We start from the raw sequence: 15,345 nt of genomic DNA, 5'->3' as shown, positions 1-15,345 counted from the left end.
AGAATGTCTAAAATTAACAACACAGGAAATAAGAGGTGTTGGGGAGAATGTGCAGTTTTTGTCATTTATCTTTGAAATGAAGAAAGTCAGTCTCAGGGAGTACTTTGTCCAAGGTTCCAAAATTAGTTCCAAGTCAGAAGTAGAATCTTGTGAACCTGTAAGCTGTGCTCTTTCAAATATAATGCATGGTCTTCATGGTAATTTTAATAAATGACATCTATTAACATAATATGAAACATAAACCTATTTATTTGATAAAAACTTAAAATGGGAGCTACCAGCCTATAATGGGTTCCCTCAGGTTATGAGTAGAACCAAAAACTAAGTTTCCAAATTTTGTCTGGTATGTACTTGAGACCTATTTAGTAAATTTTTCTATGCCATTATGGTAAAGGCTTTGTGATCAATAACAAACAATTCATGGTTTCAGATATTTAAAAAATAATGTGCTTTCCTCTTTTTCTATGATGATATTGACTGTCCTAGGTTCCTTTTATATTCAGTACAGTGCATGAAATCATTCCCACTGTTGGTGGGAATGCAAACTTGTACAGCCACTCTGGAAAACAGTATGGAGATATCTCAAAAAGTTAAAAATAGATCTACCCTATGATCCAGTAATGGTACTACTAGGTATTTACCCAAAGGATATAAAAATACTGATTTGAAGGGGCACATGTATCCCCATGTTTATAGCAGCATTACTAACAATAGCCAAATTATGGAAAGAGCCCAAATGTCCATTGACTCATGAATGGATAAAGAAGATGTGGAATATTACTCAGCCATCAAAAAGAATGAAATCTTGCCATTTGCAATGACATGGATAGAGTTAGAGTATATTATGCTAAGCAAAATAAGTCAGAGAAAGACAAATACTATATGATTTCACTCATAAGTGGAATTTAAGAAAAAAAAGACAGATGGGGGAAAACAAAGAGAGACAAACCAAGAAACAGATTCTTAACTATAGAAAACGAACTGAGGGTTACTGGAGGGGAGCTGAGTGGAGGGTTAAATAGGTGATGAGGATTAAGGAGGGCATTTGTTGTGATGAGCATTAGGTGTTGTATGTAAGTAAGGAATCGCCAAATCCTATACCTGAAACTAATATTACACTGTATGTTAACTAACTGAATTTAAATAAAAACTTGAAAAAGAAAAAAAAGACAGAACAATCCAATTATTAGCTGACTGGTTGTTTTCATTCCCAGCTCAAATTGTGCTGAAATCCTATTAAAAATACAAAAAGGTCCAGATACTAGTTAAAATTTACTTTTGCTATCACAGCAAATAGTGGAAAAGTGTTCTGGAAATAAGAAAGTTATTTTGCATACAACTGCTTAAAAATTTTTTTTATGTTTATTTATTTTTAAGAGCAAGAGAGAGCATGAGGAGAGGGGCAGAGAGAGGGGAGGGGCAGAGAGAGGGGAGGGGCAGAGAGAGGGGGGAAACACAGAATCTGAAGAAGGCTCCAAGCTCTGAGCTGTCAGCACAGAGCCCGACACGGGGCTCGAACTCACAGAATGTGAGATCATGACCTGAGCCAAAGTTGGACGCTTAACCAACTGAGCCACCCAGGCACCCCAGCATACAACTGCTTAAAAATGGACTAGATGCTCTTAGTACTTTTCAAGGTCCTGTTTGAAGGAATTGGTTTTCATTTTTATATATCCTTATCATTGGAAAAATATAGTATTGTTGACTCCCTTTCAATAAGTAACAATTTTTGTAAATTAACACTTAATACTAATCAACGTTTTTGTTAATACATAAATTAATGTTCTTGGTAATACAGTAGAGATTGTTGTTTATTATAAAAGAAATCCGGGGTGCCTGGGTTGCTCAGTTGGCTAAGCGTCTGACTTCGGCTCAGGTCAGTATCTCATATTCTGTGAGTTCGAGCCCAGCATTGGGCTCTGTGCTGACAGCTCAGAGCCTGGAGCCTGCTTTGGATTCTGTGTCTCCCTCTCTCTTTGCCCGTCCCCTGCTCATGCTCTGTCTCAAAAGTAAACAAACATTTAAAAAGTTTTTTAAAAAACACCAGAAATCCAATTCCAACTTAATACACTCTTATGTATTACATACATAAGTGGAAAACTGAGTTGTATCCAGAGAGACGAGACCTTGCCATAGCATTTGTATTTCAAGCATACCTTACTATAGGTATGACAGTATGCTAGCCTACATTTGAGATCTTTGGGCAGTCTGAATTAAAAAGAAATCCATCTATGCTTCTGACAGAGGAAGTAATTTGGGGCAAATAAAAGCATTGCTGTTAAGTAGCCAGAACGATGTGTTAATAAAGCAGCAAAGTATTTTCATTGTGGTTAAAAAGTAAGCAAAGTCAGATTTTGAGGTATAGACACTAAAATGAGGAATTTGAAGATGATAATTAGTTTTAAAAATTAATATTTATTGAGCACTTATTTGTGCTGGGCACTTTCTCACAACATTTCTATGAGGTAGGAGTTATTATTACCCCCATTTACAGGAGGGGCACCTAAGGCATTGAGAGGTCAAGTAAGTTACCAAAATCTCAAGACAGAAAGTGACAGGGGAAAATTTGAATTCGTCTATCCCGACACTGGAATCTGTACTGCTGTGACCACTGCACAATATTATAAACAGATAAACCTCTAGAAATCATGAACAAGCACAATAAGGATTAATTATAAACCATAGTTCTCACTGAGTAGCTAAATAATTAAAAAAAAAAAAATCCTCCTGCTACCTAGTACTGGTAGATAAAATAGGGCATTTGAAAAATACATAGGTGACATACATACATAATACATAAACATACACAGGGAAAAACACAGAAACACAGGCAAAACTGAATTCCAGAATAATACATATGGGAGCTGAAATGACAGCTAGCCTTGGGGAGACTGTCAGTTCTAATAAACAAGGGGGTCCTTGAGTCCATATATGGCAGGAAGCTAGAACCGAGACCCATGTATTAAGCTTAAACCCATAAAAGGCTTAGTGAAATCACAGAAAAAAATCTATGCATAAGGAGACAGGAAGGTAGTGTTTTTATTCCAGTTTTACCTCCAGCTGGGAAAAAGTCCCCTGAGAATCTGTAACCATTGGTCTATATTTCATGCCAGAATTCAGCTGTCATAGGAAGGAGGGACAGAAAGGTGAAAAAGTCCTACCCTTGAAGGCCCACATGAACAAGGATTTTCTAAGACTGAGTAAGAATCAAAATTACAGAGAACTCCCACTTTGCCCCATAACAACCCAACATGGTACACAAAAGAACAGCAATCCACCTCCAGGGAAAAAGCAAAAATGTAGAGGCACACTTTCTGTGTCATGGGCATTCATGAACAGATGAAAGCTGAAGACAAAACTAACACAGATTAAAAACACTGCAGAACTCTAACCCTCATTCTAAGCATCGACCCATGGCTAGATTAATTTAAAGTTTTTGGTCTTCTGAACTTTATCTGAGCAACAAAACCCAAACCCAGCGCAACTCATGATTAGGCTGACTCAAATCTCTGTACTAATGTCATGATAGAAAAAGAGGAATGCTCATTTCCAGTAGTTAATACTGTTTAGCTCAGTCCCCATTGTTGGACCCATGATATCTGGCATTCAAGCAAATATTATGAGATACTTAAATAAGCAAGGAAAAAAATGTCTAAACATTCTCAGGAGACAAAGAAATTAACAGAAACAGACTCACAGAGGACATAAATGTTGGAAATATTAGACAAGAAATTTAACAATAACTGTGATTAAAATGTAAAAGAGTTACTGGAAAAGGTGGATAACATGCCTAAAGAGAAGATCTTCATCAGAGAGATGAAATTATAAGAAAGAGTCAAATGGAAACACTAGAAATAAAAAAATGTGATGTCAAATCTAAATATTTCCTTTCATGGGCTGTATGTAGTGGACTCAGCAGAACCAGACAGTTTTATAGAAGTTACCTAGACTGAAACTCAAAAAGAAAGAAGTGGCTAAAACCAAAACAGAGCATCCCATAGCTTTGGGACAATATCAAAAAGACTTACAAACATAAGTAATCCCAGAGATAAGAGAGAGAGAAAATGAAATAGATCTGAGAAACTCAGAGAACTTCAGAAAGAATACCAAGATGAACTCTCACTCTCTCTCTCTCTCTCTCTCTTTCTCTCCCGATGCAGGAAAAAAGCCTCTGTGGCCACTTATATTGGTGACATCAAGGGTGACAGCCATAGATGACTATACTGGGCTCAAGTGGCAAGAAGCAAAGTCTGAGCTATGAGGAAGGACATTAATCCTTTAAAAGTACCCAATCCATGACCAGCTATTCTGCAAATAACAGATAAAAAGGGTAACTCCATTAGAAAATTACTTTATTAGAAAAGTCAACTTTCTGCCAGAAAATGACAGATTGTTTTCCTCAATTTACATACAACCCTGAAATCTCTAGTTTCCTTGAATTTCAATTAAGACATAGATATACCAACAGCATTTTCTGAATTACAATTTAAAAAATCTGAATAACCACCCATGCATTGAAAACAGTTCTAAAACCGAACTATAAAGACTTGGGGTCTAATATTCTGTTAAGTAGAATTTTCCCTGCTCTGCCAGAGAACACATGTTTTTAATAACTATACTTTCTCAGATTATAATACATTTACTAATATGTCTAGAAGTTTCAACCTAAGGATGTTCATGCTCAAATAAACTCTGAGTGGATAAACACCAAAAAAATGATCACTCACATCCTTATTTTGTTAAAATGATACTGTCAACGTAAAGGAGACTTAGATGTCTTGAAGTATCTAGTAGGGTTTCCAAAGAATATAACAAACAGTAACTCAGACTTTCACAATGTAAGATTTCCTTATATATATACCTCATATTCCACAAGATGACTGAAATTTCCCTTACAGTTTTAAAGGTAGTAAATGTGATATCCTGTCCCACATTTCACTTAACATAGTAATCAAGAACAAGGATTTGAAAGTTAAATTGTCTGGGTTAAAATTCTGGCTCCACCATTTATTAATACAGTTATCTTACTAAATTTCAAAATATTAAATCACTCTGGGCCTCAATTTCTCATCTGTAAGATGGAATAATAATAATGTCAATTCATAGGAATTTGTGAGAATACAGGACACTTACAGCAGTACCTCATGAATATAAGAGCTCAACAGTATTTATCACAGTATGTTTGAGATATAGTCCCATGAAAAGACTAAAAATGAGATGATAACATGAATAAATAATCATTTATAGGAAATGAATTCTCAGATATGAATTCTTGTTCAAGTTTTTCAAAGTGAGATAAATAAAAGGATAATAAAACCATTTGAAAAGTTGATATAGTTATTACACTATCAATGATAGCAATTGAAAAAAGATATCCATGAAGTGGCACAAATTATCAAGTTATAGTATCTTAAAAACAGGTAGAAATACCCAGTAAAAATAAATACATTTAATAGCCCAAACTCCAAAGAGCCGAGGTGTCCATCAACAGGAGAATGCATGGTGATATAGTCATATGATGGAATATTACTCAGCAACAAAAAAAAATAGGAATGTTATGCTTTGTGGAAGAAGCCTTACACAAGAGTACCTACAGTATGTTCTGTTTATATGAAGTTCTAGAACAGGCAAAACTAGCCTGTGGTGGAAGATAATCAGAATAATTTCCTTCTGTGGGGTGAGAGTGGAGATTTACTGGGAAGGGACATAAGAGAACTTCCTGGATGTTAGTCATGTCCTGTATCTGTACCAAGTGTACATTTTTGTTGGAACTCATTGAATGGTATACTTAAGTCTTGTGTATTCCATTGTACATAAATTTTACCTCAAAAAAAAATGGGGGACCTGGGTGGCTCAGTCGGTTTAGTGTCTTACTCTTGATTTCGGCTCAGGTCATGATCTCACAATTGTGGGATCGAACCCTGCATTGGGTTCTGCACTGAACTCCACATGAAGCCTGCTTGGACTTCTCTCTCTCCCTCTCTCTCTGTTCCTCCCCCACTCTCTCTGTTTCTCTCTTTCTCAAAATAAATAAACATTAAAAAAAAAGAAAGAAAAACAAACAAAAACAACTTAAGTTAATGATATGCATGCTGAAGCATTCGGGGTGGGGGGGAGTATAACCGTATCTGCAACTTATGTTGAAAGGTAGAAACAGGATGAGTTGGAGGATGGATGGAGCGATGGATAAACATGTGATAAAGCAGCAAGAATAATAAACTGTCAATTGTAGAATCTAGGAGGTGGCAGTTATGTAGGTACTTACTTTAAAATCCTGTCAACTTTTCTCCATGTTTAATTACTTTCAAATAAAATCATTGAAAAATACTTTATGCTCCTTACCAACGCCTGGAGTTATTAACAATCACTCCATTATCTATTGAGAAAGTATCTGTTGGCAGTCCAGCTATGTTCCAGGCTCTAATTTTTACTGGATCACCCAGAGTCTTACTCAATGAGAACTCCTCTGAACATGGAATTCTTTTCTTCTGTAAGAAATAAACAAATATCTAATGTTTCCCTTATTCTTGTTGGTTGAAATATTTTTAAAATTATTGATTTGTCGGGGCACCTGGGTGGCTCAGTCGGTTAAGCGTCCGACTTCAGCTCAGGTCACGATCTTGCGGTCCGTGAGTTCGAGCCCCGCGTGGAGCTCTGGGCTGATGGCTCAAAGCCTGGAGCCTGCTTCCGATTCTGTGTCTCCCTCTCTCTCTCTGCCCCTCCCCCGTTCATGCTCTGTCTGTCTCTCTCTGTCTCAAAAATAAATAAACTTAAAAAAAAAAAACTGCTGAGGATTCAACTCAGTTTAAAAAAAAATTATTGATTTGTCATTAGATATTATTTAATGACTCTAAAAAATAGAAAAAGCTGCGAGTTGGACAATGAAAGCATTTTACTGATCTAACAAGAAGCAAAGAACAAGACCCCATACTTCCAGCTATTTCTTCCCTTCTTCATTTTTATTACCATCTTTTTCTCCAAGATACCCCAACACATACTTTGCATGTTCAAAAAGAAACTCATGAAATATGAAAGCACTACCTTGCACAACATACTCCAATCTTCTGTACATGTTTGTCGAAAGCCAGAAGTGAAAGCACCAAGATAGGCTATTACTCCTGCTGATACTAAGACGTCACCAGTCAAATTTTCATATATCACCTGAAGGTCATCTGCAGCTTGAGACCATCTGTGAGATCAACCAAAGGCAAAACAGCCTCACTATAGAGAATGATGGAAGACAGCATTTGAAAGGGTAAGGGGCTTCTAGTCCAAACTCTATAACAAAAAGTCATGAAATGTTGGACTTTTGCTTATCTCTACAAAATGAGGAGGCTAGGTCCCTTCTAGTTCTGAAATGCTATAATCCATATCTATGCAATATGAATGACAATCCACCTTTCATTATTAGATTATTAGGCATTTCTTGCAGAACTTGACCCTTCAGAATAAACAAGAACAAAAATAAAAACAGGCCAGCATTTTGTCTAATAATTTTCTCCGGGATGATTTGGTCTAGAAGCCCTGTTATTTGTTTCAGTATTTATTGTTAGTCTGTAAAACACAAAAACATTTGTAATTCATTACCAAAAAATACATTTAAGTTGTATATTATTGTTTAGGTATACTATTGTTTAAGTGGCATACTATTGTTAAGGTTGTTTTTCTTTTCCATTTAATGAAGCTTTACAGTAAAAAAGTGCATTTCAAAACCACCTAATCTGCACTACAAAATACTGTCAAAGGCCTATTACCTTATCATGCTATTCATTCAACATATAGAATTAATAAGTGAGATAGTTGGCTGGTCAGTACGAATAAATAGATTAGAATAAAGCTAACTGGTTTAGTTAGATCAATCCAGTTATATCTTCTTTGAAATAAATTTCAAGAAAGTGAGCCATATGTCTACTACAAACATTATAATAAAGTTTGAACACACATAAGATCGGAAAAAAATTATATAATGATGACCCACATACTCACCACTTAGATTAAAAGTGATCATTTGCCTTATTTTGCTAATTAAGAAAAAAAGCATTTAGAAGGAAGTTGCAAACACCATCCTTGACATTAATATATTGTTTGGAGAAGCCTGGCCAAGTGCCTTGTAGAATGCCCCACATTCTAAACCAGCCATTTACAAATCAGTAATCATAATAAATACCCAAAGAAAGTAACATATACATGCCTGACTTTCTAAAATACTGTTCAAGTGAGCAGAAATCTGACCTTGATTTTTCTCCACCCAGTCCTCCAATTAGTTTTGAGGCTCTTTCTAGTTTCTTAGCGCAGAGTTCCACCTGATCTTCTAAACGAGCCTTTTCCTCAGTTTTCTCGATAAATGTTCTTTGTAAATTTTCCACATGATGTTCTACTTCTGCCAGTTCTGCTCTCTTCTGATTCAAAAGCTCCATGGTCTCAGCTAGGGACTTCTGAGCTTCTGCTAAGCGGGCTTTCTTAGGAGCTACTACCTGTTTGGGAATAATGTATGTAGCCACGATGTGTGCTATGTAAAACAGACACCTAAATAACCCTTTACAGATACTATGGGTTAAAAGTTGATTAATTATTATTAGAAATACATTTGTTACTTATAATAATAAATTATGCAAAATAAGCATTTTGCCTTAAATCTTATGTATTTTTTACCCCAATAAAGTAAAATATATTTATATGTCATATAAAACATATAAATCATTCTGGACTAGCAAACGATCATCTATAAAATAGATGAATTATTCTGGACCAACAATATGTTAGAATATGTAGCGAAACCAGTACAATACGTAGCAAAATGTCTCAAAAGAATGAGAAGTTGCCATTCAACTGTTGCCAAAAACACAGGAAAACACATGTAACGGAGATTATAAATATTTAAAATATATGAATATGCCTGTGTGTGTGTGTGTGTGTGTGTGTGTGTGTGTGTGTGTGTGTGTGTGTGTGGCATTTTCAAGTCTGTAGTCTTTTTCCCAGTTGGCCGAGGCATACATTTGCCTTGGAGGGATTAAGACTATGATAACAGGTACAAAGAGAAAGAAAGCCTTGATGTTCAGTTTCACTACCAAAACAAACTTTTCCTCAACAAGTCTTGAAAAGCCACACTTTATTGAGAGAAAGGGGATTTTCTAAAGTTCTTATCCTATTATGCTCATTAGTATATCAAGAATGGGGTTTGGCCAACTTGATTCTGGAGTGTATTTTAAACCATGGGGAAAAAGAATTTAGAAGATGACCAAAAAGACTATATGCCAGTTTGAAAGAAGGAAGTTCTGTATCTTCTGGTTCATTGCCATGAACAAAGCTGATGGCAAAGAGGGAGGGAGGAGGCAGGGATCAGACACCAAATGTCCTGTTTTCTCTCCTTTGGGCTGAAATCCTGGAATGTGTTAAATAAATAGAGAGAAAGCAGGCAGCTCCACTTTCTACTTTTGACTTCAGAGGAGACCTTCCTGAATATCTCCCTCCAACCCTTCCCTAACAACATGGGACAGCTGCATCAGAACTGAAATGGCAGCGTAGTGTAAATGCCTTGGCTTCTCTGCCTTATTCCACATGCCTTGGGAGATGTGTGGAGATGAGCTAGGTTGAGAGCTCAAAATTTGCAATGGGGACCTCTCCCCACGATGCTCAATGAAGAATATCTCAGATAAAACTAATTTCTTTTCCTTTGACAAGTCTACTCCCCTGAAACTAACAATCAAAATCCCTACCTCTCCACAGGCACATGTATCTTATTAGGAGTATGTTTCCAAATTGTGACAGCCTGATCATTTATTCTATACTCTGAGGTTATTCTAAACACTTGCTACCATGTATTTTTCTCTGACATTTTATTTGTATTTCCTGCTTCCCTCAGTAGAATTCTGCCAGCTACAGAGGGCAAGGCCAGTGTTTCCCTGGCCCTTTGCTAGCCAAAGTTACAAAGTGCTTTTAACCATTCTCCATAAAAGTTTCCCTATCAATGCATGCCATTGCTTCAGGGCAACTTTCCATGCTCTACCTCTTAACTTTACTGGACCTTCCTACTTTTGACCCCTTGAATCAGCTTTTTAATCTGCCACTTTGCCCTTGATGTTTTGTTTTCTTTGCTCCTGAAACTCTAATTCTTTTATACCCTAAGTCTCTATAGCTATAGGTCAGTCTGGCCAATTCACCCCTGTTCCCACAGTGCTACCACTCACACTAGCCCTGGCAAGGTTATGTCACACACAAGTATTCTCTTCATCTACTAGGTACTTAACATCTGGCGTTTGTGCTGTAGCAAGACAAATTCTTGCTGGTATCATTTCTAGAAACTTCTTAACTTGTCAATATAGGCATAGATTTTAATTTCTGGGAATATTTCAAGACAAAATGAATGTACTGATCCTCAAAATACCTTTGCAACTCTGTCATACACTTCCATAGCCATGATCCACTTACACAGACCCTCAGCAGCAGAAGAAGCTTTCGCAATCTTAGAAGGGTCAAATTCAGGGTTTGTTAGGTACTCGCCACGTATCTTCTGCATAACAGTCACCTATACAGCAAGCATTTAGATCTTAAAATTTCAACATGTATCATACAATCATAAGATGAAAAAATAATCATGCACAGCAAAAAGTTGTGTAAGAAAGTTATGTTGTCTTTAAAAACCAAGGTCAAGTATTGTAGCAGAAACACAAGTCATATTTGTGAGCAAAATATGCAAGATTATAGACATCGAGGCAAGATGTTTCCTCTAAAAAAAATTAAGAATTTTGGAGATTGGAAAGATATATGGAAAAAGGAGAAAAAAATAATTAGACATAAATAAATACAAGTTTGGATGGAAAAGTGCACTATACTTTTTTATCTCACATACACTTGTGTTTCAGATTTATTAAACTATTCTAAGAAGACAGAGACTTGTTTCATGTTAATAATACACTAAAATAGTAACTTATTAAATGACTTTCAATGGTCTGAAGCAGCAGTTTTATTCATTATGAGAATTCATAAGAAAGTCAATAATTCCTTCATTCTTTTAATCTTAAATATGGACCATCCTCTTATGTTTTATATAACATTGCATAATGTTAAAGATCTTATACATCTTTGGCAAAGTTATACAAAAAAACCAATGAAACTCACTGGAATGTTGTCCTTGTCATATTCTCTCAACTCTCTTAAGAAATTCATATCTCCCAGAAGCTTTTTGCTAGGTCCCCAGTAATCTAATATCTATAAATAAAATTTATGGAAACGTATTAAATGTACGATTAAAGATGCTCAATATAAATTTTTCTTCTTGAAGTTTAAGCTGTATTATCCAGAGAAACCATACACTTTCAAAATATCAACTTTATTTGGAAATAAAGAGACTCCTCTCTCCAAGAACATATTGAACACATCAAACATTTAAAATATGAACATGTATTTATACATTGAATTTATTATAAAAAAGTAAACATTGAAAGGGCAAATGATGCAATTATTTCTCTTTAGGAAATGTAAGAAAAGCAACTAGCATAAACACCATCAGAATTTCATATAAGAAAATGTATTTTTATTATTTCCAGTTTTGTTTTCCTTTACTCTTGATTCTTTCAAACCAGAAAAGTAGTGCTATTGACTGACAATTGTGTCCTCCCCCATCAAAATTCGTATGTTGAAACGTAATCCCCAGTGTGATGGTATTTGGAGGTGGGATTGTGAGGAGGTGATTAGGTCACGAATGGGGTTAGTGTCCTTATAAAAGATTCCTCAGAGAGCTCCCTCCTACTTCTGCCATGTGAAAAGCAAACCATCTATAAAGCAGAAAGTGGGCCTTCCACCAGACACTGAATCTACTGGAGCCTTGGTCTCAGAATTCCCAGCCTCCAGAACTATGAGAAATATAAATATAAGCCACCCCAGTGTATGGTAATTTGTAATAGCAGCCCAAATGGACTAAGACAGGTAGCAAACATTTTTCTTATAGATGACTGCCTCACCCACCTAGGCTCCCCAAGTGAGATAAAGAAGAGTAAGAAGAAAAAGATTACACATCACTCCGCCAGTTCTAGGATAAAGCACATAGTACTTGTGCTGGCAAAGATGTTAAGTAAGTAGCTCACCATCCTTTTTCTTAATTCCAGAATCCTGATAGGTAGGGTTGTAAGTGTGTATATAAATGAGATAACTTGGTAAAGTAAGAAGCTATTTATTTTCTATTATGCATGTACACACACATCCCAATTCCCCAATTCAGGAATTGAAACCTAGGTACTATAAATAAGCCTGAAAAGAAAATAAGTCCATAGATTTAGTTTAGGATGGATGTTATGCCTTCCTTTTTAAGGGCTATAACCTTGACTAATAATCATAATAACAACAGGTAACATATGGGGTGCCTGGGTGGCTCAGTCGGTTAAGTGTCTGACTTCGGCTCAGGTCATGATCTCACAGTCCGTGAGTTCAAGCCCCACGTCGGGCTCTGTGCTGACCGCTCAGAGCCTGGAGCCTGCTTCAGATTCTGTGTCTTCCTCTCTCTCCGCCCCTCCCCCACTCATACTCTCTCAAAAATAAAAACATTTAAAAAAAAAAAAACAGCTAACATCTATTGCAAACTTATTGTTTATAAGGCTTTATACATAAGAACTTTATATGTATTATCTATATGTATAATCTATATGTATCTACCTGTATGTATAATCTTTATGTATCTACCTATATGTATAATCTGTATGTATCTATCCATATGTGTAATCTAATCCTCACATTAACTTTGTGCAGCAGGTACTATAATAATTATGTACTATAATAATTCCACAAAGGTTAATTAAGTATCTTGCCCAAGGTCACATGGCTGGCAGGACAGGATTTTTGAATACAGACATTCTGGTTGTATAACGCATGCTTTGAACAACTTCACTATATTGCTTAACTCAGCAGAATTTTTTGAATGCTCTGAAATAACACCTATGTGGTTATCGAGAAAGTTCCTGAGACTCTTAGCTGGAAACATCTCACAAACCTCAGTGTTTATTTAATCCCACCCTGTGATAGCAGGTAACACTGCACAGGCAGAAAAAGAAACAGAAGCAATTGGAAGCACATTTTTCTGAGGCTGTACTGCCTTCGCTTTACCCTGGAATACATGCAGATAGTGTTTTCCATACTTTCTTCTGAATCTGTCCAATCTGGAAAACGAGGTTTCTTTCCTGAACTGGATACTGTTGACATTTAATTTGATAATAGTTACTGCAAGGTGTTATGTATAATCATGAATATGATTTAGATTTGTGTCTAGTTATTACCTTGCCTCCAGTTCCTGAAGGATCTGAAATTTTTTCTGGTTTTATATCTTTCATGACACAGATAGCAGCCATAACTAATTTAACACCAGACGGAGGATTCTTCATTGATTTCACAATTGTAATGTCAGCTGGCTAAATTGAAAGAGAACAGAGTACCCTCAGAGTACTTTATTTTTAAGTAATGAGAATTTAAAAAACTAATGTTGGAGAATAACATCAATTATGTTGGAAATTAATTGATTTACTGTAATTTCCAACAATTATGTTAGAACATAGCATTGATTTTCATTTGGAATTATAACTGGTTTTGGCTTTGCATAATTATAAAATAATTAATAAAAGAGAATTTAAATTCAGCACAGATTAAGACCAATGGTTCTCAAATGTTTGGGAGTTCATAGATCCTCATGAGAATATTGACACCTATGAAGCCTCCAGAAATATTTTTGCACGTATACAAAAAATTTGCATACAATCATATAACAAGCCCATACACTGAGCCCAGGTTAAGAACACTAAGTTAGATAAAGACTTAATTCTATATTTACTTATATATTAGTTTTACCAAAAAACTGAAGTAGAGGTAGACCCTAATTTAAACTTATTTTCTAAAAAGACATATATTGTTATGACAGACACAATAGATCCACATACATATCATCCATTCCAATATCCTTCTGACATTCTTTGCAATTGCTGGAAAGCTAACAACTATATATATATATCTTAGTTCCTCATAAATGGAGCTGTGGGTGGTCATTGGGTTCCGCCATAGATCACCTGAATGATACCAGAGTTCTGACTAAATAAACAGGGCGATGGGCAGGGTGTGAGGCACCTCGTTTGCTGATAGAGGTTACAGTGGAGGCTCTGGAGGGTGGCTCTGCAGGCTTCTGACTCAGAGGGATCGTTCCTCTGGTAGGCCATTTCAGTTTGTCTTTGGGAGTCATTCCTGGCAGTTCAGCCTTGGATCTCTTTCTTCAGCTCTTCCAACACTTGTGTAATCCATTTACAGAATTCTCTAAGGAATCCTTTAAGGAATCCCTGTCTGCTTGTATTAAATAGAGACAGTTCTCTACCCTGCAACTGCAACCTAACTCATATAGCCTGATACCAGGAACAGTACAAGGCTACAGACTCTCAGTGAAAAGGGAACCTAATATCAATGATATTAATCGGCGAGGTTTGAAGGCATCATGAATCCTCTGAGTTTCAGAGGTTGGAGTGCTAAGAGTCCTTGGCACACAGTGATAAACAGTTACTTAAATTAATGCTCGTGGTCATCTAGAGTGAAGTGCCACCCAGCGGAACAGAGCCACACCTAATGAAACAGGGACCTGTGACCTAGTTTGTCGAAACGCAAGGTAGTGAATTCAAACACTTGCCTTGAGTGTATCCAGGGCAGACAGGGCTGCTTCCAAGGCTGGAATTGCCTCAGCCAGGTCACTCTCACACTCATTTTTCAGAGCTTGGGCTTCCTCAGCCTTGCCACTGGCTATCTCTTCATCTAATTTCACAAACTTTCTTTTTGCTTCCACTTGTGCAGACTCTATCTCGATAATCTAAAGAAAGAAAAAAACAAAGACAATTCCTCCAACATCCTATTGCTTTCTCCTTCCTAAAGGCAAAAGAATGTTTGGAGATTAGGGAATTCAACATATCATGCTGAAGGGCAGGAGGTCCCAGGATAGAATGAGGAGAAATGCGAATACATGGGACCTAACGGAATAATGGGCTTCCCGCTTCCTTTCAAAATCCACAGAACTCATGTGGGACTCCGGAAGATAGCCAGGCAGTAGAAAAGGGTAAGGCCCCTAAGATCTAGTGGTGTAGTGGCAAAAAATTAAGGCATATTTTCAAGGCTAATTTTACACATTTCAATTGTCGTCTGACATCAATTTTTAAAAACTCACGATAGGGACACTTGGGTGGCTTCGTCGGTTAAGTGTCTGACTTCAGCTCAGGTCATGATCTCACGGTTCGTGGGTTCGAGTCCTGCATTGGGCTCTGTGCTGACAGCTCAGAGTCTGGAGCCTGCTTCAGATTCTGAATCTCCCTCCCTCTCTGCTCCTCCCCTGCT

The 15,345-nt window shown here is 36.6% G+C and overlaps 1 protein-coding gene across 2 annotated transcripts in view; it reads right to left on the bottom strand.

Annotated features, from left to right (window-relative positions):
• The window catches only part of DNAH12 (dynein axonemal heavy chain 12), a 219,043-nt gene that overhangs the window by 54,678 nt on the left and 149,020 nt on the right, over nucleotides 1–15,345 (bottom strand). For both annotated transcript variants that reach the window (XM_086697846.1, XM_086697845.1), the window contains 7 exons: nucleotides 14,647–14,827; nucleotides 13,266–13,393; nucleotides 11,119–11,208; nucleotides 10,385–10,525; nucleotides 8,233–8,474; nucleotides 7,042–7,189; nucleotides 6,343–6,488 (listed from right to left, as the gene is read on the bottom strand). In XM_086697846.1, the coding sequence (XP_086553972.1) occupies nucleotides 6,343–6,488; nucleotides 7,042–7,189; nucleotides 8,233–8,474; nucleotides 10,385–10,525; nucleotides 11,119–11,208; nucleotides 13,266–13,393; nucleotides 14,647–14,827 (1,076 nt within the window). The remainder of the gene's footprint in view (nucleotides 1–6,342; nucleotides 6,489–7,041; nucleotides 7,190–8,232; nucleotides 8,475–10,384; nucleotides 10,526–11,118; nucleotides 11,209–13,265; nucleotides 13,394–14,646; nucleotides 14,828–15,345) is intronic.

This window comes from Puma concolor, chromosome A2 (genome assembly GCF_028749965.1).
Source record: "Puma concolor isolate L17-30 chromosome A2, mPumCon1.1.hap2, whole genome shotgun sequence".
Lineage (NCBI taxonomy): Eukaryota > Metazoa > Chordata > Mammalia > Carnivora > Felidae > Puma > Puma concolor.
Note: the sequence above shows the minus strand (reverse complement) of the source record. Positions and strands in the feature narration are given on the sequence as shown.